The 24,104-nt window shown below is 38.5% G+C and overlaps 3 protein-coding genes across 3 annotated transcripts; 2 read left to right on the top strand and 1 right to left on the bottom strand.

Annotated features, from left to right (window-relative positions):
- The first annotated feature begins 1,093 nt into the window (after positions 1–1,093).
- On the top strand, positions 1,094–2,334 carry LOC103709976 (probable histone H2A.1). The gene is made up of 2 exons (XM_008795531.4): positions 1,094–1,352; positions 1,876–2,334. The coding sequence occupies exons 1-2, from the start codon at positions 1,167–1,169 to the stop codon at positions 2,086–2,088; spliced, it is 399 nt and encodes a 132-aa protein (XP_008793753.1). The 5' UTR covers positions 1,094–1,166; the 3' UTR covers positions 2,089–2,334.
- Positions 2,335–5,492: 3,158 nt separating this feature from the next.
- Positions 5,493–15,194, bottom strand: LOC103709995 (formin-like protein 11). The gene is made up of 7 exons (XM_008795552.4): positions 14,532–15,194; positions 10,170–10,863; positions 9,569–10,091; positions 9,290–9,489; positions 8,343–8,578; positions 6,222–7,087; positions 5,493–5,925 (listed from the first exon to the last, which is right to left on the bottom strand). Exons 1-6 carry the CDS (start codon positions 14,685–14,687, stop codon positions 6,239–6,241), a joined length of 2,658 nt encoding a protein of 885 aa, XP_008793774.2. The 5' UTR covers positions 14,688–15,194; the 3' UTR covers positions 5,493–5,925; positions 6,222–6,238.
- A 5,007-nt stretch (positions 15,195–20,201) lies between these two features.
- On the top strand, positions 20,202–23,063 carry LOC103709996. Its single transcript, XM_039125902.1, has 2 exons — positions 20,202–21,487; positions 22,315–23,063. Exons 1-2 carry the CDS (start codon positions 20,821–20,823, stop codon positions 22,944–22,946), a joined length of 1,299 nt encoding a protein of 432 aa, XP_038981830.1. The 5' UTR covers positions 20,202–20,820; the 3' UTR covers positions 22,947–23,063.
- Positions 23,064–24,104: the final 1,041 nt, after the last annotated feature.

Raw genomic sequence — 24,104 nt, forward strand, 5'->3', positions numbered from 1 at the left:
ATAGGAGAATCTAGTTATTCACCCATTATTATGTTTGATATAGTTGATAATTTTATAATACAAACTTTTAGAAGTCATGGTAGAGATAATGATAGTTGCAATAGCAGTGGCCATGGAGAGGATAGAGTGGTAGCCATGAGGGTGGTGGTGGTAGTGGTAGCAACAAAATGGCAATGATGGCGATGATAATGGCAGCCAACATATATAAAATAAATTTTATTTCTCTTTTTAAAAATAAAATCATATTTAATTTTCAAAAACTGCTTTGCTCAATAGGTTCTTCTTAATTTTCTTAGTTTTTGGTATAAACTACTTCATGGTTCAAACTAATTTCTCTTCCTATTTTTTTACTTTAACATAAGTCCGCTACATATCACGATCAAACAACTCCCATTTTTCAAATATAATCTCTAATGTCATTTGCCGAACATAAATCTTGCAGTCCATAGATTACATCCATCCTAAATCAACTTTATGTGCAAAATTACAATAGTTTTAATGATACTAGAGCATGAAAGAAGTATCAAAACCCAGCAACTCTATCAAATTTTTACACATACCACCAACTACACTATCTAAATGGAAGATTCGCATGGACATATTTATTTTCGTAGATTTTAATTAAATATAAGTATATAACCACTAAATTGCTAAGAACGTCTCGCCCTATATTGCTTTGGGCTGGGCCAAAAGCTAAAGACAAGCAGACCATCCTGCTATCTACTTTGTTTAATGTGATGAGCCGGCCCAGTCCAGCATGAGATAACAGCAATCCGTATCATTCCCGGTCCAATTAGCCGGGTCGATTACTCTCCATCACCTCCGTAGATCTAGCGGCCCTACCAAGATACGGATATATTAATCGTGAAATCAATACGTCCATTTGAACAAAGGGAAGAAAACATGAATAAAGCCCCTCCGCCGAGGCGCCGCCTCCAGGCTCCAGGTCCGCCCGGCTCCACGAACCCCTCACGAATCGCGATCCAGCCGTCCACTGCTTGTCAATCTGACGGCTCAAATCACGATCCGTGTGCTCTCACGTGATTGGCCCCCGCCCTTCACCGGTGCATTATATAATAGCCTGATCGAAACGCCCAGGCTATTTACAGCACTTCTTCGCACTTCCCTTCTCCTGCTCTCGGGATTGCGGATTCTTTCTAGGTGCAATGGCGGGCAGAGGGAAGACGCTCTCCTCGGGGTCGAAGAAAGCCACGTCGAGGAGCAGCAAGGCCGGGCTCCAGTTCCCCGTCGGCCGTATCGCCCGCTTCCTCAAGTCCGGCAAGTACGCAGAGCGCGTCGGCGCCGGCGCCCCTGTCTACCTTGCCGCCGTCCTCGAGTACCTTGCCGCCGAGGTTGGTTCTCCTCCTTTCTTTCGCTCTCTTCCTCTTGATTTTTTTTTTTTTTTGGTTGCCGCGTTTCTAGAATACGGTTTGTGCTTCTTAGCGTTTGGGTTTTTCTTTTGTTTGCTCTGGAATTTTAGTATAATGTACTGAAATTTTCCCAAGGAACCGTAGTTATTTGTAGATTTTTATTCGAAAGATCTAGATTTTTTTTCTTTGGGAATCTCGTTTTTCTTAGTTATTATGTCGGATTGGGAAAATATATTTGAAGTTCCTCTCTTAATCTTCGAAATTGCCATTCTGAAGCCGTGATAGCGGTAAATAAGTTGCCTAATTATACCCATTTTTATCGAAGATATCTAAATTCAAAAATCTTCAAATTAAATCGCGAACATTTGAATTTATCGAGTTAGGGTTTTTCTTTTTAACCAACTTCTCCCGAAGTCGGCAACCGATCTCTCGTCTCACGTTCTTCGCACGTGTCTAAAGGTAATTCTATTAATATTAGATTCTCTTTTGTTTTATTATGTCTCAGGTGTTGGAGTTGGCGGGAAATGCGGCACGTGACAACAAGAAGACTCGGATCGTGCCGCGGCACATCCAGTTAGCGGTGAGGAACGACGACGAGCTGACGAAGCTGCTGGGTTCGGTGACCATCGCGAGCGGCGGCGTGATGCCCAACATCCACAACCTTCTCCTCCCCAAGAAGTCTTCCTCCGGCAAGCCCTCCGCATCCGACGAGAGCTGAGCTCGGCTTCCTCATCTCTCTTCATGGGCCCCCCGTGCTCTCTCTAACTAGGTGTCTTGTCTCCAGGACTATGTTCTTAGTTTAGTTTTAGCCTTAGGTCCTTGACACGGTTACGATAGGTGTTAGTTTCTCATGGCTGTGAATATGGCTTTAATGGTAATAGCTTAAATGCCTAGGCTTTGGAACTTGCTGTGAATTCCTTTCTTTTTTTTTTTCTTTAATGAAAAAATTTAGATTTATCTGGAACGATCGGATTCATGGTGGAAAATTTTGCTTGCTGAACTTTGGAATACGAAATATAGATATGTCGATATGACGCATTAGGCATTTCCATATTTATTTGGTAAATTTTTTTGAATAATTTTTTATAACTTTTTAAAGGTGTCTCCTTTATATTAAGAAGAAAAATGAAATAAAAGCAGCCCGGAAGACCGAAACCATGATTATGGGATGCTTGCGATGTGAAAAGGAAATATTCTGGCCATGATTTACTTTAATTATGATGTCAAGAGGATCCCTAGGCTGATGTCCATGGTTCTTCTACTACTATCTCTTTAGTTACGTGGCACTTTTGACACACGAATCCTTCCTTACGAATTTGAATTTGGATAGGATGAATAGATCTTGGTAGTCTAGGTCTGAGGACACGGGAAAAGATTTTGAGAGCATTTAGTACCAGTGGTCTATCTTGTTCCTGAACCGAGTATATGTCTGCCTAAACTTTTTTATAAAAAAAAAGGATTCTTTTTCTAACACGTTATTACCGTTGCCTGATTTCCATGCACGAAAATGCTGGTTGAACTTAAATGCGGGATTATGTGCCTGGGAGAAGTGGTGTTTTCAGATGACCGCCAAGAATCCGGCATTTAAGTCTAGGTTTTCAACGGCGGCCATGGCATTTGAATAATTAAAGCTGGATCTTTGATTTGCCTCCTATTATCATTTGGAAAGATGGTTATAAGATTAGGGCATGAAGAAGGTACAATCGTGGACTTTTTTTTTTTTAAAAAAAAGATCATATATGCCAAAATTTGCTTATGTGTGCATATCCAACAAATGTTTTGGGTCTGATATTGTGGACTTGAACTCGTTCTAACTGGAACAATGGAGCATTATGATTTAAGGAATTTGGATCAACTCATTAGGCTAGGGTAGACCTATCAGCGAGCTAGGTCATGACATAACCCAATCTAACCTGAAAACCTGATCCTACTTGAAACCCAACCTAATCTCCACGGATTGGCGAAGAGGGGGACACAGATGCGCACCATTTTGTACCTTGTCTCCACCTGATGCTCCTAAACATGCCTGACTTCCGTACCATCATTCACCCTAATCCGGGTCTACCTAGCTCTTTAATCATATTAGGGGATGAGGGTCACTGGGGTCATGTTGAAATTCAAATGGTGCTTAGGTCGGGTGGGGTCAAACTCAATCCATTGGCATGCCGGCTTATTTGGTATCACTTTTATTTCTTTTTTAATATTTTTATCATAAAATTACAAACATCAAGACAAAAATAGGTTTAATATTATTGTTTTTATTCTCTACTTTTTAAAATTACTTTCATTATTTCTATAAAAATACAATTAAGAAATCTTTACTTTCATTATTTTTAAAAATAAAAAATTCATATTTTTTTTACCACCACCGCTACTGCTGCCACCTTTATCATCCATTCATCCTAGTGCCTCCACCATCGGTATATTTATTTTTAAAAAATAATTGACTATGCCAACCATGTTTTATATGTTTATAATTTTAGAAAATAGAAATAAAATTTTTATTTTTCTAGTTTTGGTGCCAAATGGCGCCAAAGGCTTTTATTTCTTTTTTTTATTATGTTTTGGTGTGTAAATGTAAAGTATATTATCTTAAATGGGAATTTATAAGTAAATTTTCTATACTTAAAGTTTATAATGTAGAATTTAGAGTTGGCAATTCATGATCCGACCTACCACCCTAACTCACTACCAATCCAGGATTAACAGGTTTTAGATTTATAGCATAAACAGCTTGAGATCATAAATGGGTCAACTTGATTTGGCTTATGTATTAAATATATTAAGTTCAAGTTTGGAATCCCAAGCTATATGCCTTCCTTCCAACTGCTTAACAATTGGATTGGGTTGATACAGTCAGCTCTACTCTTTTAAAATTTATTTGACTTATTTAAATTAAGTTCGTTTATGCTGTTTAAGATCCTTTTAATAAATTAGCATAGATTTGATATGCCTATCAGGCAGGTTGCATAAAAGTATCTACTTAATTATATGTTTATATTAAATTTTGGATTCCTAACTTAATTTATACATAGGTAAATTTTGGATTGATATATTTTTGCTAATATCAATGTGCTAGTGAGTGCCCCCATCACCTTCCTTTGTGTGGTCCACCATTGGATCATCCGATGGTCACTTTGAGATCTGTGCAGACAGATAAATGATGAAATTTGAAATGCTTTGAGAGTTATGCAATGAGTGATCCAATGGTGATTCACATGAAGAAAGATGAATGCTTCTTTTGCGCAGAAGACAACTCATGTACCCATTCGATTGCCTTTCTATACCTTTCTATACGGATTGGTTGGTGATAACACAAATCTAAATATTTTGTATTAGATTTTCTAAATAAAATTTAATATTTAGATTTTCTTTCTTTATCTTTTCTTTCTTTCTTTAAAACTCAGCTTAGTTCGTGGAAAGAATTTTTTATTAAAATATTTTTTCCTGAAAACTAATGCCTAGATATGTAATGGCTGGAAAGATAATTTTTATATATTTGTTTGACTATAGAGAAGTAGTATATTGTCAGATGTCATATATTTAGTAGTAGCACATTCTAAAGTATATGTTTAGTTGAATCTCTATTTTTTGAAAAAATTATGTAAAATACATGTTATGTCTTTAATAAAAGAAAAAAAATCTTATTCTATCTAAAAGTTTAAGAGTATTTTTTTAAAAAAATTACCTCTATTTCTAGTCGGTAGAAATTAAACTTTTCTATGTACCATAAATTTTTTTTTTTTTTGTTTCTAAAGATTTAAAAAAAAATGAGAGGCAAATGTTTTTGGTGCCATTTTTTCTATTTTCTGTTTTTAAAATTATTTTTTAAAATTTAAATACAAATATTGTACTTTTATTATCTTTAAAATAGGAAATTCAAGTTTTTCAACGTAGCTTTCCATCTCAATATCAGGACTGCCATTAATCATCACCATTAGTAGAGGGGCTGGTTTTTTATTGTAAAATAAAAATAATTTTTAATTCACATTTTTATAAGTAGAAAATAGCCTTACAGAGCATATGAGATCCAAAAATGGCATTTTGACTTTTAATCCCAAAGATGTCATTTTGATCAGAATGCTCGGGGCCAAGCTCTTCCTCGAAACTCGAATAGAGGGATTTTCACAAGCAGCTAGAACACTAAAATTTCAAAATATATGTAGAAATTTACACCTTAAAGTTTTCTCTAAACAAATTAACGGATGAAATTAAATCATCTTCAGGCTTCAAAATTGCCTGATAATTGCTTTTCTTTCTATTCCTGAAAAACCAAAAGAATGATTATAAATACAATCCATCAAGTTTTCTTATGCATTAGATGGCCCTTATGTAGGATCCGTCCAAGAGAATGAATCCCAGGTATCATGCATCTGCGTCACTTACTGATGGTGCATGCGGCAATCCTTAGTAACTCCAATAATCTTTCTTGTGGTTCATATGTTCTGGCCAGAAATGATAGACAGATTCAAGTTTATAGACAACACCATGCTGAATGGGAATGCGCATGCCAATTAACAAATCATATGCCGGTATTTTTCGGTGTCCTGAAGAACTGCAGCCAAGAGATCAGAATGACAAATTCTAGCTATGGTGATAATATTTGCATAGTTTAACCAAAGCTGTAAACAAAAGAGCTGCTGCTACTACAAACGGCAATCTTAGCCAAGCCACTTAAAGATATTTTAACAGCTTTAGCATATTGAACAAAGCTACTCTTTGGATAGTCCTCATTACCATGCTAAATTAAAGAGAGCCAATCAGTGGACCTGTATATCCTATCAATTAATAGTTACCACAACTTAAAATTGAATTCAACATTCAAGAATGAAAGAAAAAAAAAATACATACCTCCTCCGCATCTAAAGTTAGCTCTCATCATCATCAGAACTGGAACTATCAACCCGTCGATCCTTTATTGCTGGAAAAAGCAGCTGTCTTGGATCTGGTCGTGGATCTCGCATAGGTGAAGGCGTTGCTGTTTCTCTACTTGGTGTTTTTGTTACTTTCTTTGGTAATTCTCTCACTTCTTTGCATGCCTTGTCTACCATACCAAGGAAATCCCGGATAATCACAAACAGACGCAATCCCTCCTCCTTCCCGGCACTTCCATGGAAATAATCAACTGTGGTCTTCACCAATGATCTTATTCTCTTTTCTTCCTCCAGTATGGAAGTGACACCAGCTTCAGCTTGCTCTACAAAGCACTTTAGTGAGCTGTGAAACCCACTTTCCTCTTCCATGCTCTTCATGCATGTATTCAGGAACTCTTTTGTTTTCACCAGCCTATGGCCAAGACTTGCCACTGCACTGGTTAAAGCATCGGCATCCAAACTTGCTGCCTTCTTGACATTCTCAAGTTGTTCGCCTAAAACTGAAACAACTTTAAGGCCAAGTTTACGGTAATGGTCTTCAGAATCTTGGTAAGCATCATCAATAAAATCATCTGAGTTCATGCTGGAGATGCTCCCACTCTGCTCCCTGGCCAGACGAACAGCACGCACACCTTCAGATCTGATAATCTCTTGGACAACGAAATGCAACAATGTTGTCTTCCCATCAGTTCCTTTGACATCTGCCAGCTTCAGGAGTGTGTCGAGTTTGAAGGCTTGTGCTCCTCCACGGTAGGTACCATCATTCATGCGATTGCCAGTTTTAAGAACAGCTTCTAATAGCTTTAAAAATAGGCGACTATTTCTGAGCTCCGTACAAGCTATCTGATGAAAGTGAAGTGAAAATACCACATGATTTAGATACATCATCTTTCAGAAGAGTTTGTTCACGAACAAGTAGCCAAAAGTAAAATGCACTGGCCATATAGAAATATAAGTTGCATTAAATACAGAGAGAATATTATTTCATGCTCAAAGTTATTTTGAGATTCAAGATGTTGTGTTATTTAATAAGAACCCAAAGACCATTGTTCATGTAAACTACAGAGCTTTTTACTGGTGAACATAAGCAAATCTATGCATGATAGCAGGCTTTTTCTACTGCAAAAGTGGAAAAAAAATGGTTGATCGGAAGATTATAATTCCCAATATGACACATTCATGAATAGGTAAAAAATAAAGGCTGAATCAAAGAAGACAGATCAGACATCTAAGGGAGAGGGTGTGCTGATGTTGAATATCACGATGTATTTCAAAAGGGAGAACAGATGCTAATTAATCAAAGCAATTAACCCGATCCATGTCATGTGGCAGCAGCTCAGCAATTGTAGTGTCTAATCCAAAATACAACCTTCACTAACAGATCAACTCTAGTAAATCAAGCGTGGAAGGTTCAATATAGTTCCCTTAACCATATCCAGCAGAATTTTGCTGTTTTGCAAAGAAAGGTAAAAGAATGAGAAAACCAAGCAGAACAAGATAATATTTATGATATTTAAGTTAGTAGTGGTCATAAAGAGTATTGAGACAGGGTTGTTAAGTCAATGCTTAGGGTTCTATCACATCTAGAAAATTTCATGATAGTCTTATTTCAGATATAGTTATGTCCAAGAAATCTTAGTCAACAAAATAAATGGGTTCGGTGCCTCCCTGCATAGGAGCTTCATGGTATCTAAACTTTGTAACGACATAATTGAGTGTTTAGAAAGAACTCCATTTTTAACTCAGATCATTATGGTTGGGCACCTTATCCTTGACTAATGAGAATAGTACCATTATGACTAGAAAGGGAGTCTCCTCTAAGTTCAATTCTTTTATTTTCTGAAAAACAATTAAATTTCAGGAAGCAATTCTCCCGCTTTTTCTTATCTTCTTCCTCTCTCTCATGTTAGATACCTCTTCTACTCTCATTATGTTCAAACTGTCTCTTTGTTTCAAGTCAAGTGCTAGATTTTAAACTTAAATCCTGGAATTCATAGGGCCATAAGACTAATGGAAAAAAATCAGACCTCAAACCAGCTATATTAACTAAAAATATTAAACAAAAAAAAGGAAAAAGAAAATGAAGATCAACACTTGCCTCTAATGTTGAAAATGATTCCTTAATGCTCAAGGCTTCCTCAGGTAGAGAAGACATGAAAAGCAATGCATCTAACCGTTGGTAAGCAAAAGGGATGTCCACCAGCGCCTTTATGAACTGTTCTGCAGGTCCAAGTTGGGCATGATCGCCAGTATATAGTCTGAGCCGAAGCTCTTCATCAGCAGTAGGAGCCATTTTCAGCAATGTCTGGATTAACTCCGTAGGAAGCTCATTTCCTGGTCAGGGGAGAAAGGAGAGCATGAAGCCAATGCATTAACAAATATGTATCAGGAATTTTGTATACAGATTTGCAAAAACTTGTGTTACAAAAAAACAGTGAACAAATGAAAAAACAGAAAGAGTTCCTGGAAGTATTATCCTTAGATGCTAAATCAGATTACTGACAGGCTCAGACACTATTAACTAATGCTGCATGGACACAGACTCGTCTCATTTTGACACATGTCAAGAAATTGAGTTGGAAAGAAGAAAGAATTAATTCACAAAATTATTTGGACAAAATATATCATATCAATAAATACAGAAAGATTTGTTAGAAAGCTTTAAAAAGTAAAGACCTATACATAAGGAAAAGAAAGCAATTTCTTTCATTATTTTTCTCGATCAAATATTTCAATTTTTTTAGCATCTTGTAGAATATCTCCTCTTCATTTCTTAAAAATCCACAAATTAGAAGGAAACCAATTATGGATTTCTTAGACTTTAACATGCCAATACATTATGTATCATGGATGCAGACCATTTGTTCTATTTGAAAGGATGCAAGAATTCAAGTAAAATGACAATTAACATATAAAAGCAGGCAAGTCTTATCAGAAATGTACTAAATGTTATGTATTTTGCCAACTTCAAGAAATTTAGATTCTCGCATAGCATCTGTTCTTGCACAAGCATGTTACTTTAAAAGATATTAATATAAAAACTACCTTCCATAAGTGCATCACAAACTTCTTCAGTTCTCACACTCAGTGCCTTTAATGAAATTGCTAAATTCTGTGACTTTTTTGGATCAAGAATTCGAACATATTGAGGAGATGGATCTTTGAGTAATGACTCCCTTCCTTCCCTCTTGTGCTTATCAGCAGAGCTGTAACCAAATAGACTTTCTATCATCTCCTCATTGAACCTGCAGAATAAAAATCATTTGTTTAGTGTATCAATGATATGCAAATTCAATAACAGTATTAAAGAGACATAAAGCTTACTGGAAGGAACCCGATTTAATCTGATCCCAGACCATCGACTGATCAGGGTTTGCAAGAACTTTGTCCCAGAAGAATGGCTTCAGCTTGGTTTTTGGTGCATTACTGTCAGCATTCACACCAAATGGCGAGCCAGGAGGTGGTTTTGGCCCAGCTGATGGTGGCTGATGCACTCTTGCTAATGGCGGACGAGGAGGTAAAACAGCTTTTGGTGGTGGTGGAGGGGGTGCACCAGTCTTTTTATTGGGTGGTGGAGGTGGTGGAGCAGGAGGGGAGGGAGCAGCCTTCAGAACAGGAGGCATGGGTGGAGGAGGTGGTGGTTTGGGTGGAGTATTGCATGGTGCATTAAAAGCCTCGGTGGACAAGTTGGAAATTACTGAGCGCACTTCAGATGCTGGAGCTTTAGCTGAGCTTATATGTAAAGATGAGACATGGTCATTTTGGCTAGGATCAATTTTTAAAGGCAAAGCCCCCAACTTATTTGGGTCAATCGGATTTCCTCGGCCTGAAGACTTCTTTGAAGAACCTGGTATAATACTCCAAAATCAGCACTGTGAAATATAAGGTCTATACCATAAAAGATTCAAATAAAATCTAACCATACCAGAGAAGTCGCTCAAACTTAAACTCAAAAGCGGCCTATCATCCCTTTGGCTGTATCTTGAGTAGCCTTTGTTTCTTCGGCATCTGTTATAGCAAATAAAGATGCCTACTGCAAGAAAAGATGTCCCAGCTGCTGTTAGAACAACAGCAATAACAACTGACATTTTACTGCTGTTTTCCTTCTCTGCAGATACAACTGAAGCTGCCTGGGGACTAAATTCAAATAGTGGAGGAGATTGGCCACCAGGAGCAACATCTTGGAAGAATCGATTAGGAGGTGCTGGCCTTGCAGGTGCCGGAACAGATGATGGTGTGGGAACAGAGAATGGTGCTGGACCATAACCAGGTGCTTCAACTCCAGGGCCTGGGGATAGAGATGTTAAAAGAGCTGGAGATGGTGCCAATGCGGGTGATGCAGTTGGAGAAGGTTGATCAGCCAAACACCTTCTTGAAACAGGATGCCAGCCTGATGACTCAAAATAAAAGGCATGCCAATTTCGCAGACTGTTCTCTTTGGAGACAGGCCACTGGAAGTTTTGCCTGCTCAAACAATTTAGAAAGGTGTCCTTAATTTCTGGGGGAAGAAGAGAGATGGCTTCCGGTATGCTGCCTTTGGTAAATGAGTCATCAAAGCTTGTCACAAGTTCTTTTATGACTTTCATATCTATACCACAATCAAGCCACATTTGTTCCACCTGTTGCATAGCATCTCTGCCATCAGCCAGGGTTTAACAATATAATGACTTAAAACATATACTTTCAAGTTTCAACCAATTAATAAGAGTATGTTGCTCACAACAGTTTGCAAGAAGTAAAAGAATAAATATTCAATTTCGGAGATATAAAAATTGATGCATGACAAACAAGTTTTTGATTTATAGTAGACATAAAAATTCTGATCATTGTCGAAGTATCACCATTTGTGGAACTGGCAACCCAAAACATGATTGAATTAAACCCGTGACAAAGAATGGAATTTCCAAAGCAATAAGTTCTAAGGCCTGTCTAAAACCAGCAACACTACTTTAAAAGATATCCTGGCCCTATGGTGCATTAGATCTAAAGTCCAAAATGAGAAGGATGTGAAATGATCTTGAAACATTAGAAGCAAGCATTGCAATGAATGAATTATTTTTTTATGACATGAAGCCAGCTTATAAAATTACATGACTTGCACGCCATTAATGAGACAATATACAAAGGATATAATGTACATTTAGAATGACTCCACAATGATGTTTGGATATAGTTTCTTTTATGCTCAGGAATAATGAGTTTCAATATATAGGCAGTTTTCAGACAATAAACTATATGACAACCATAAACATCCAGTTTTGTCCCATCTGTTTGGGGTTTAGCTTTATGGGTTCTTAATTGCCAAGCATCATTATACAAGCACATGTTGTTTAAGCTTTTCCATATCCTTTATCACAACCTTCATCCACGTTTCTGCAGTTCTTTCCCCCTTCCATGCATCCTTATAAGATATCACTAAATCAGAAAAAAAAATAGGTTAAACATTATTTTCAAGTATATAGTATTCCTTTGGACCATAGTCTGCCGAACTGGACCGTCCCGGCCGGTTCGGCTCGGTAGGGACCGGTCCGGCTTGGAACCAGTACTCAGACAGCATGGAAACTGGTTCCAGTTATTTCGGAGCCGATTCTGACCAGTACCGATCGTATACCGGTCGTATACAGGTGCGAACTGGCCGGTTGGCCCCAATACTTTTTTTTTCTTCTGTGGGAAAGTGCGTGGCCGAAAACATCCATGCGCTTCTCAGGTAGAGCGCCCGCGCGCCCGTTCGCGGGAACGCGATTCCCCGCCCTGTGCAGTTTCGTGTGCTGGGGAACTGTTCCCCGCGCTGGGAATCGCCGCGTGGGCGATTCCTCTGCCTGCGTGGTGTAGAGCACCCCCACGCGGCGATTCCTCTGCCTGCGCGGGACAGAGCACCCCTGCCCACGCGGGCTCATTAATGCCACAGAGTGGCATTTATCCGCGCGCGGGCGCGTGATTCCCTGGGCTGCGCATTGGGGAACCGTGCCCGCGTGCGGTTCCCCGTGTTGTGAACTGCCGCACGGGCGATTCCCCCGCTCGCACAGGGAGCATGCCCGCGTACCCACGTGGGCTCATTAATGAATCGCTCGTGCGGGGCAGCACGCCCGCGCACCCACGTGGGCTCATTAATGCCACAGAGTGGCATTTATCTCGCGCGTCCACGCGCGAACGTGAAAACCAAAAAAAAAAAAGGCCTACCGGTTCCATACTGGTCCGGTAGGCGACTGGTACGCCAACCGGTACCAGTACCACAGACCTTGCTTTGGACCTTTAAATGCATCTTTTTGATGGTTTTAATCTGAAAAATAACAAAATTATACTTAAAGGTTGACATCATTGTATAAAGTTTTGTTGACAACCTAGCAAGTGACAATTTAACAATCTAAATGCCTATGCAATTCAAGCTTTAGGATAGCCATCTCTTTCCAGAAAATATAACTCTCTTCAGTATCTTTCAAATCTAACAACATAAGTCTTCCGAGTTTTCTGAAAAAAGAAAACCAAAAATCTATGTTTAAATTTAAGTATATGCTATATGAAAATCAAAGAAACAAAGAATTGGCAGGAAAAAACAAAAAAGGATAGCTCACATGTGCATGCGATAAATTTGGCCCTAAGTCCGCTTTGGCTGAAACTCTAAAACCAACCTTAGTTTAGGACCAGTTCTTCCTGAAATTTAGGGCCGATTCTAGCTGAAATCCAAACATGATGGTTTCAGCTTCCAAGACCAGCCCAAATCTTAAAACCATGATCCACATATGTCATGTGTAGTTACACATGGAATGAAAGAACGGGCACAGGAATGACATATCAATCATGTATGCGCTATAATTACTACTTAAGGGCCTGTTTGGATGGTGGATCCAGTATCTGTGGATGAGCAATTGCTTCCTCTTTAGCACGGAAGAGAACAACTGAAGTAGCAGGGTTGAGTGGGCTCGAGGATTCCCAAATCCTTATTTTTAAGGGACAAGTAAATGCAATTGTGAGGTGATTTATCTTATCACTAACCAGGATTAACTAAGTCCATCGGCTGCCCTGTCTTTTTGAAGTGCTCTGCTTCCCATGTAAATCTAAAATGGAACCCTTGCTTGAAGGATCTTATCCCATAGGGTAGATAATATCTTCCAACATCCAAACAGGCATCAACAGACTATTTTTACTGTATCTGATTACTCCTTTATCATTCAAAGTCAAGGTGAATCAAACACCAATAGCTTGAAACGTGAAAGACGAAAGATCCACGAACAGAAAAGCAGCACTGAATTAATAGCATAGAAGTCAAATTATGAGCAAAACTTGATGCAAGTGCCAAGGTGTTGAGTCTAAAGCACGGGCTGATATGATACATGACAATCTGAGGGCATAAAGAAATAAAGGAGACATCACAAGCACAAGAACGTATCGACTTAGCACGCTCAAGGCGATAAAGACGCTTCAATGACGATGAGGCAATTTCTTAGGTAAATTGGGGTTGCATCAAAGATGAAGCTGGCGATAATCATCATTGTGATGGAAAATGACATAGGCAACTTGAATGTCAAAGGAAAAGGAATTAAACAACAATATAACATGGCTTGTTGTAAGCAAATGTCTAAGAGGTCCACCAAAATTCGAATTCAACAATATAAACTGCAAACTAAGATGGTCGATGCAGGCTGATGATGAGATGAACTAGATGGTGGTGAGTTCGTAGACACTGAGGAAGATTGGCCAAGAATCCAATTGGCAGCAAATGTGAACTAGCCAAAAAATGATAACATGATATAATAAGATTAACCGAGGTTAATCTTTATGTGTTGTTTGTTCTCTGAACTAACACAACACTCAGAAACTCCTTTACATATCACATAATGTTGCACCAATTGCAAGTAATGTCAATCAATACTAGACCATCCATTTCCCCTCAAGGTTTCAGTTTTAAACAGAAAGGGCATTTCCACTACCCCATCATATTCTCCATTTCTCCTTGAGATATGCCCTTCTCTCTCTCTCAGGCCCCTTATGGTACTAAACCAAGAACGAGTAATTGTTGAGAGGAGAGACTAAAAGACATTAACCTGGATGGCAATAAATATTACTCAAAAAATAAGACATTAACTTGCCCCGTGGGTCCTACTGAAGTAAAGGCAATATATCATTCAATTAAAGCACTATTATTCATGATTAAGAAACTGATCTAATATTTCTTGGATGAAACAGACATTATCTTCGGTCTAATTCCAGCCGTTATGACAACGCATATCCCTGAAGTAGCTACAAAAATTCGATCTTTATAAAGGGAAATAGGATAGAATCCCCTTACCGCATCTTCATTTATATCCGGAGACGCCTGCACCAAAGAAAAATCTCTCAAACCCAAGAACAGCCGCTGCCTGCCCGCCGATCCTCTCGGCACAAGAACATGAAACAAGATCACGCAAACGACGGCGAATCCGTGCTTCCTGAAACCCATTATCATTTCTTGCTTCGATCTTCCAACCGAGTCCCACCTCTTTCCCTTCTCATCTCATCGATTGCCGTCCTCGAATCAGCTCCAAAAGCTAGCAGCCCAATCAAAATCTCTCTCCCAGTTAACCCTAAGAATCCAGCCAAAGTCCAGATAAGGCTCCCAAGAAACGATCTTTTTGATCTTTTTTACGCAAAATGATGGAAGAGCGCCTTGAAACCCCACCAAAATCCAGAAATGCGCTAAGAAACAATCTTTTCTCCTTCAAAGGAAAATCTAATCTTGGACGGCTTTCCTTTTCGATTGGACCAGCTTATAGCATTCACAAGCCTCAAATTATAAATCCATATGGCTGTTGACCAGGGAATCCTCCTGAATCAAGAAGACCACCTGGAGAAGCTCTGGCGATTTTTTTTGTTCCAGTAATTTTCGCCGGTGGCGGTCGAGAAAAAGAGGAGGGGGGGAGGAAAGAAAGGTGGCAGGGACGCGGAAGGAGAAGAAAGACGCGTGAGAGAGGGATTAACGGATAGTCGTATTTTTTGAGATAGATAACAACTTACTTGGATTTAACTTGGAAATCAAGCTGAATCTCGTTTTTCTGATTCAAATCTAAAAATAGATGAGGCGAGGGGAGATTGGTTTAATTTTGAAACTAGAGGGGGTATTTTGAGATTTTGGTAATCTTTAAAAATAACAGCCGTTTTAATGATTTCCGAGGAGGCACGTGCAATGCCATGGAAATAAAGACGCGATCTGGACCCGGTCTGGTTTGGAGTTTGGACTACAAACAATAGTCAATATTTTATCCATACTTCTAAAATAAACAAATAAAAATATAAAACTTTTGAATTTAACGTTTCCTACATCACATCTCTCTAAAAGAGATTATGCAATTTGGAAAATAATATTTATTTATCTCATACAAATTGTGAATATGAAAAAGATAATGCCATTATTTTTTTGTTATTGCATGTTATGTTCCATTATTATGCCGTTCAAACAACTATTACTACTTGATTAGTTTAATATTCAGATGTTTAACTATTATTTTTTTGAGGCAAATAGTAACCACCATAACTATTAAGATTTTTGCATATATACATATACCCAATTACCTATTTACTCTTGCAGAGATGTAATTTATGTATTTATCCCTATATAGAGCTATTTTTATATATTCCCTACCATCATTCTCCATTAAAGATGTCCTTGAGCTTGAAGTGTTAAAAAATTACTCTCAAATATCCAGCTTTAAAAAATTAAAATTAAACCTCTTAAGCACTAACACAACATTTAGTGATGGCTTAAAATGATGATTCATTTTACTTATTAAATTGGGCAGAGAAAAGGTCCAAAGGGTGTATCGATTGTATTACTCCTGCATGTAGCGCATGTCGATTGATGCAGCTTGTAGCAAGTCTGCATGTGGCTGAATTACTCAATTATAGCTCAAACATATAAGCTCCAAGTTAGAATTGGGCATGATTTGGGTCTGGTTTCGAATAATACATTTTGAAATACCAACAGATCCGATTAAGGATGGGGCTTACTAAGACCGAAATCGAGTCCAACATGGCTAAAGAAGGTACATAAGATTGGTTGATTTGAGCCTGATAATGTGGATTAGTTTGGTTTTATGTCGTAATGGTGTTTAACAGTGTCGGTCTCTCAGACATTCATTAGAGCTCTACCCTGCTCTGAACTTTTTGTTGGTTAAGGTATAAAGTGCACATATCATTCACCATATATCTCAATCATTACTCAGCAGTTCTACTTCTCCCTGTGTTGCAATTTGAAAACATAATGCCTAGAACTACTGCATGTGGGGGCGCGCATGCGACTTTTAAAGATCCACCTCCTTCCTCAATCATTTAAAATCTATTGGTTACCCCAAAAGTTATGGGTTTATGGCACGCTCGTTTCTTTCCAGTTCTTCACCAAAAAAATGTTTTTCTTGATTTTGTTTAAAGAAAACTTTCGAGTTGAAATTAGCACGAATTAGAGGATTTGGATGTTTCCACATTGAATTCTCATGCTAAATTTAAATATGGAACGTATGTGGCAAGCTAATATTTCTTTATAGTTTTTGCTAAGGAAAAAAATATTTCCAGTTTAAATTAGTAAATTAGAAAATTTGCGTGTTTCCGTGATAGGTTCTCATCCTAAACTAAAATTGAGAAGTGAAGAAAAAACTACAGAAAGGAAAAAGAGGGGAAGAGGAAAAACTAGCAAAAAATACTAGATATTTTTCTTGTGTTTCTCTTTGTTCTTTTAATCTTTATAAGACTTGTTTCATTATGTTCTTCAGAAACAGATGGTCCTTTCCGACTTAGACACTTGGGTACATGCAAGGCAAGTATTTCTTTAGTTTTGAACGATGCATTATTAGAAATGAACTTACATATTTATCCACCTAGGGCCTTACATAATCGATGTTGGCATATTGTACTATTTATATTTTCAAGTATCTTTCGCTTTGTATGTCCTTTAGATAAACTTTAGTTGTTGATATTGGTCCATATTTCTCTATCCGAAGATCATGACTGCTCTCTTTATACTTTTGATTTCTCTTTTTATCATCTTAAGTATGACTTGATGGAAAATTCTACCTTTTGCTCTTTAATTAGATGTCGTCTCTCTCTTTCTCTCTAGTTTTTAGAACCTAATTACTTACAAAAAATTTAATGAATTTCTATAGCTATTTTAAAGATATGTATATGTATGTGTATATATACATATATATTATTTTTTATTAATTAATATATTATTTTTTAATAAAATATGTCAATATTATTTTTTTAAAAAATCCTATCTTAAGATATTCCGACGCTTTTCATGCATTATCAATATAGTATTGCATCGAGGCATGTTACTTATCCCAAGATGCCATCTCATTTTTACACGTCTTTCTCATTTTCGAGAAAGCTATAAATAAGAAGATTCTTAGTAGTTAATGTTCAAGTCTTCCCTAATTATGACGACTATTGTCATTGAAACAAACTCTAATTCCCACACTCTCAAGTCAGCTTGAAAGTTTGGAACCATTTATACCCGTTTAACGTGCCCTTCTCGGGCCACTTGAAAGCGAGGAGTTCCCAACGAAGACAAGGACGCCTCTCCCTCGTTGCGTACGTGACGGTATTGGAGGTTTTCCCAAAGCCCGTCGTGTCACCGTGGACTGTGCGCCAAAGTTGGACCGTCTGCCTCCGGTCCACCAATCTAGACCGTCCAATAACTAGACTTCGTCTCACGAGCTATTTTATATATATATATATATATATATATATATATATATATATATATATATATATATATATATATATATATATATATATATATGCAGCCTACATTAGTCTCGTATAAGCATTACCGTTAGAGTAAACAAAATACTCCACAAAAATGGAGCAGCAGATATAAAGCAGATCTAGAAAATTTCTCTATAATGATGAGCAGTAAAGAAGACGGTTCAATCAGTAACTCAATTTGTTTTTCGAAATATATGCATAATCTATTAGGCACCGTATTCTCCTAGTAGTATGGACCTACTCTTCAAGATGGTCTCATCGTCGCAATTAGTTAACCCATTTTTGTAGGTCGTGACGCTTGTTGGAGTGTAAGCTTTAACCCTAGCCCTAATTGGATTTAAGATATAAGAGACTTCTCTTTTTCTATTTCTAAATCTAAAGTACTTCTAGGGGGAAGGAAAAAATATAAAATCCGAAGCCTAGACTGCTTGAGTTGATGTGCCTTGGCCTAAAGGTGGGTCCAATTAGAGATAAAACCTCAACCTCGTTAGAACTGCAGTGATGCTCGGAAAATGCAGGAATGATAAGAGAAAGGTCAAATATAGAATTCGCTTGGTTCACGGAAGGAAAAGGGATAAAATTATGATCAATAAAATAAATATTTATTTAATTAATTTTTTAAAAATAGAAAAATATTTTTTTATAAAAATAAAATTTTAATATTTTACAGCTAGCAAAATTCGTGGATTGGCATAGTATAACCAACAAAATTATAAAATTATACACTGAGCTATGCCTGTATTCATAAGTATTCACGAATAGCTTTAGAGTGAATTGGTCCGAATCACATAGGGAGAAAAAAAAAGACCTGCTGAGATTTTTTTTTTCTCCATGAGATTTGGACCAAGCCACTCTTGGCCCCAACCTATAATCCTATGATATTGCTAGTTGTACTACCTCAACATGTTCTATAGGATTTTTAGTCCAATCATCTAAATAGGTCCTTCATAGAAAAGAAAAATCTATATGGAATATGAAAAAATCCAATTTCTATAGGCTAGAAATTAAGATTTTTTTTTCTTTTTTCTAACAGTATTCTAAAGCTATTAGAATGGAACAAGATCGTTCCCTTTATTAAAGGCATAACAGATATTTTATATAACTTTTTTTTAAAAATAAATGATCAACCAAATATAAGTCATTATATTATTTTTATAGTTAATTAAATATACAAAAATTATATTTTCAAATATCATATATCTAAATATTAATTTTTTAAAAAAATATTTTTTTTTTCGTAAACCAAACGAGTTTATAATGAAAAACATCAACAATAAACAATGATAACAACCTCAGGTAGCACTCTCTCTGGATGCATAATTGCATCCTTAGCACCAACGACCAAAAGTTTAAATTGCCTCTATTTTTTTTTTTTTGACACAAATAAGGAAAACGTAGCACGCTTCTATCCAAAAGTTTCTGTCTTCGGGACCGATTACTTGCATCCTTCATGTCCAAAGTCCACATCTACTTGCTACAGGGCGAAATCAAAAGACATTGAAATTCTCTTATTGGCGGTATGTTATCATTTAGTTTTTGTCTTAGAGTCAATAAACTAGATTCTTAGATTTGGATTTGAATTTGGATTTGGATTTGGTCAGCTCGAACCCGTAGTACCACGTAAGGTCGATTGCCTAGGAGCCCACTGGGGAAGACCACCGCAAATCCGGACAATATATTTTTGAATGCAAGCCCAACTGGGACCGTTGAATTTAATCAAACGCTCCATGTTCTAAATGGTTGCTGCTTCAAGCAGGAACCAGGCGCACGGTTTGGTGCACTTGTCCGGGCCGTTACAGTGACAGAAAAGGCCCGAGTCATCTCACCGGTTGCATACGAGTTAAAAATCCCTGCCTGGTGTTTGCTCCCGTGTAGGGCCCACTGGACGAAATCGAACCTATCAGCTCAGCATTTAATGCCAATTAAGGATTTAATGAAACGACAGTTCTTTTCCTTCTCCATAATAAATTCAATTATGAGACCATGGAAGGGTAGAGCGAGCTGCAGACAAGGGAAGTCAAAGCTTTTTTTTTTTTTTTGCCATTACTTGGCAACTGAAATATCACAATCATGCCACTTGGCAAACTATGATCTCCTTTAGACCCATCCAACTGATTCTCCTCATTTCTTGCACCAAAAATCTATCGTTTCTTTCTCTGCATACTTAAATTGAATGCAATTAAGATCCTATCAACCCCCCTTCTCTCTCTCCTTCTCTCTCTCTCTCTCTCCCCACCCCTTCCTTCCCCTTCTCTGGCTCTTCTATAAAGAGAGATCTTGGTGAATTCACCATTTATTAATGCAACTAAGGTCTTCCAGCTGGATGTTCAAGCCTTCAAGAACCAAAGATTCCACGTCTTGAAAACACACTTGTCCATTCCTCACTTCAAGGTTTGTCTTTGCTCTTCTGAGTCTCCAGGCTTGTCCGTTTCCTTCCCTAAGGCGCGTTGAGGAAGCCTTTCAAGCGCAAAGGTTTGAAGGTCTATGAAGTCCCTTTTATAAGTCTGGTTGAGTTGTTTTTGGAGCTGGAGGGGTTTTGAGTATATCTTAATGGCTGTCGGCTTTCCAAGGGTGGAAAGTGAGTAGAAAGGAGACAAGACCCTTGCTTCTTCTAGCTTTTAACGGAGTTCCCTTCCTTGGATAAAGAAGGAACGAAATCACAGGTAAAGATTTAATGGTGCAAGATGACCGCTGACCAAATGAAAGAGAATCAAATGGAGAGAGTAATATCTCCTTCAATACGCTGCCTGCCTGAATTAAAGATAGCTTGCATCAGGGAGAAAAGAGCCTAGAGGAAAGGGGAGAAAAAATACTGGGAAAAAGAGGGAAGGGAAGAGAAGATGCCGACAGTTTGGTTTGCTCTGAAGAAATCCCTCCACTGCAAATCTGAGCCATCTGATGTCCATGATCCCAAGGCCAGGGTGCCGTTGGGAGCCATTTTGACGAGGAGACCAGGGAGGTCTGGGTGCTCTAGATCTATTGCCAACCTCAAAGATGTCATCCATGGGAGCAAAAGGCACCTCGAGAAGCCACCAAGCTGCAGCCCAAGGTCCATTGGGAGCAGTGAGTTCCTGAATCCAATCACACATGAGGTTATCCTTAGCAACTCCAGGTGTGAGCTCAGGATAACTGGTTTAGGGGGCTGCCATGAGGGGGAGGCTGGGGTTGGCTCAAGCTACGTGGGTACTCTTAAGCCAGGCACCCCAGGGCCAGGGGGCCACTTCAGTCTCCGGCACAACCCTTCCTTCAGGGGAACCAGCGCCACCCCTCCGAGGAGGTCACCTGGCTTGTTTGCTGACAAGGAGGGCTATGGCATTGGGGGTTCATCTCTCTCTAGTGCTGTGTTTGGTAATGGTGGTGGTGGAGCTCTTCATGTTTCCTTAACTCCAAGGGCCTCTCATGAAGCAGGGTCGCATGGATCCTCTGCTAATATCACCTGCCACAAATGTGGAGAGCGGTTTGGGAAGTTGGAAGCCTTGGAACCTCACCATCTCTCCAAGCATGCAGGTACGGAACATAATCTAGCAACATACCTCCAGTCTTTTATTCCCCTGTCCACTTTATGTTGGTTTCTGTTGCCTTTTTCTTGAGACTATCGGGAGGACCTGACATTGATGAACGATTTCCTCAAGATTTAATATGTTGGATTTGATTTCCTTACAAACGGCTTGTTGGTCTCAAAAGATTTTCTTTGCTTTATCTTTTTTTTTTTAGTGATTCTGCAGTGGCGTCATTATAAGGCCTATTTTGCAATTTGTTGCATTGATCATTCTTCACCATTTCTTGAAATTTAGCTGTCCATATTGATGAAGGCCAGGTATTTTAGATTTTATTATCTGGATTATTTAATCTTATTACCTGCCTCGAGTATTAGTATTCCCAAATGCTTTTAGGCCTTGACACTAAGCTTTTACATCAGAAATCAAGTCGGCCCCTAGATATTTATCGGAACCAGCGGACTAAATGAATTATAGATGTGCTTAGTAAAGGCAGGCAGTAGCACAAGCTTAAATCATAGAAATCTTTCATATTGGTCGCAACACTGTAAACATGCTTCTGAAACATGTAATGGTGCTCTGAGGAAAATACAGGAGGGGAAATGAGCCAGGGAGGGGCAATGCATTTTTTTTTTCTTTTGCTTTAAAATTATTTCTGATTTGCGTAGTTTATAAGACTTTCATGCATTCAAATTTCCCGACTCCATCAACTGATCCATAAGTGTTGTTTTTGCATTTAAGTTTTGACTCATTTGAATTCTTATCACAAGCTTTTGAAAAGAAAATTCTTGGTCTTTGCCTCCTACAAACTTTGAGGACATCCTGCTATTTCTGTAGTCACTGAACTTGTGGAAGGAGACTCCTCTAGGAAGATAGTCGAAATTATATGCAGAGCAAACCTGGTGAAGTCTGAGAGCAGTTGTTGGCGGATAGAGAGAGTCCTCAAAGTCCATAACATGCAAAAAACTCTTGCCCGCTTCGAAGAATACCGGGAAATGGTGAAGCTTAGAGCCAGCAAACTCCCGAAGAAGCATCCCCGTTGCCTGGCCGATGGCAACGAACTGCTAAGATTCTATGGCACCACAGTTGCTTGTTCTCTTGGCACGAATGGCACTTCAAGCCTGTGCTCATCAGAGAAGTGCAACATATGCCGGATTATAAGATACGGATTCTCCACGAAGAAGGAGCTGAAGGGAGGTATTGGAGTGTTTACGACTTCGACCAGCGGGAGAGCATTTGAATCTATTGAAATATATGAGGATGATCCGAATATAAAGAAGGCGCTGCTGGTTTGTAGGGTGATTGCAGGCAGGGTTCACAAGCCATTGGATAACTTCCAAGAGTTAGCAGGAGAGTCCGGGTTCGACGCATTGGCTGGAAAAGTAGGCCTGTATGCCAACATTGAGGAGCTCTACTTGCTCAGTCCGCGAGCCCTTCTACCATGCTTTGTGGTAATCTGTAAATCCTGAAGAAATTAACCTTTTTCTATGTCACATCTTGAGTTAAATCTGAAATGCTTTTGACTCTGTACTCATGCACAGCGCTGCTGAGTTTATTGATTACCCTTGCTAAGGATTCAGGTCTCATGTGTAGTTCCCTAAAACTTATCTGGCACAGCAACCAACTCCCTCTGTCACATTGAACTGTTTCTCTTCTCCATCCACGTCCACATTAAATGGCGTCTGTCTTGGTGTCACCAATTTTGTGATCGTACAGAGAAACAAACCCATGTACATGTTCCTTGGGTCGATGCGGGCTTATTACACTCCACAGGGAAAGGTTGCTGCCATCTTTCTTAAATAACATATATATATATATATATATATATATATATATATATATATATATATATATATATATATATATATATATATATATATATATATACTGCCGCAGGACAAGATAGAAAATTTCTGTGACATTGTTTTCCACAGGGTAGTCATTACTGTTACCTGACGCAAATCCTGTCTTTTAACCTTGTGATTTATGTACAGGAGTCGCCATTGCTCATCGTCTAACAAGCAGTATGCCATTTTATATTAATGAACGTCACATTTAATCCCTCCTGCTGTACAAATATGGGAACATAAACCAGAAACTGTTCCATCTACTTCGGCTGGAGTTTTGAATCCTACCTTGCCATCAATTCTACAGTGCTTTTGTTCTCACTATCAGATCATGGTGGACTGACTCAGAACAGGTCCCACTGCTCATGTGAAGCCCACTGTCTTTATAGAAACTGTTTCCCTTCCAACAGAAGGTGGGGACTTTGACAGGACTGGTTTCTCTTGATCGAATCAAAACAAAATCTTTTTAATAGTCTCGTTTTCCAGGTTTGACACGGTTCGCCAACCGCTTAGATGCTTCATCTCATTGTGCACTTCTTGAGATAGTGAGTGCAGTCGTTATTTAGCTTTTGAGGTTGTAAATAGGCATTCTTTGTCCTCTAATCATAGTCATGTGCATTATAATCTAAAATATGTATGTATATTATTTAGTGAACGGACTCATCGGTAGTTGCAGATTCTTCTCCGCCTCATGCGCTAATCTTAGTCTGCCAGATCTAAAAGTCAAGCGTAAACAATTGGCTAACTCATTTGTTTGCGCCTGTGGAACAACTGCAGAGC

The sequence above is a fragment of the Phoenix dactylifera genome, chromosome 4 (genome assembly GCF_009389715.1).
Source record: "Phoenix dactylifera cultivar Barhee BC4 chromosome 4, palm_55x_up_171113_PBpolish2nd_filt_p, whole genome shotgun sequence".
Classification (NCBI taxonomy): Eukaryota; Viridiplantae; Streptophyta; class Magnoliopsida; order Arecales; family Arecaceae; genus Phoenix; species Phoenix dactylifera.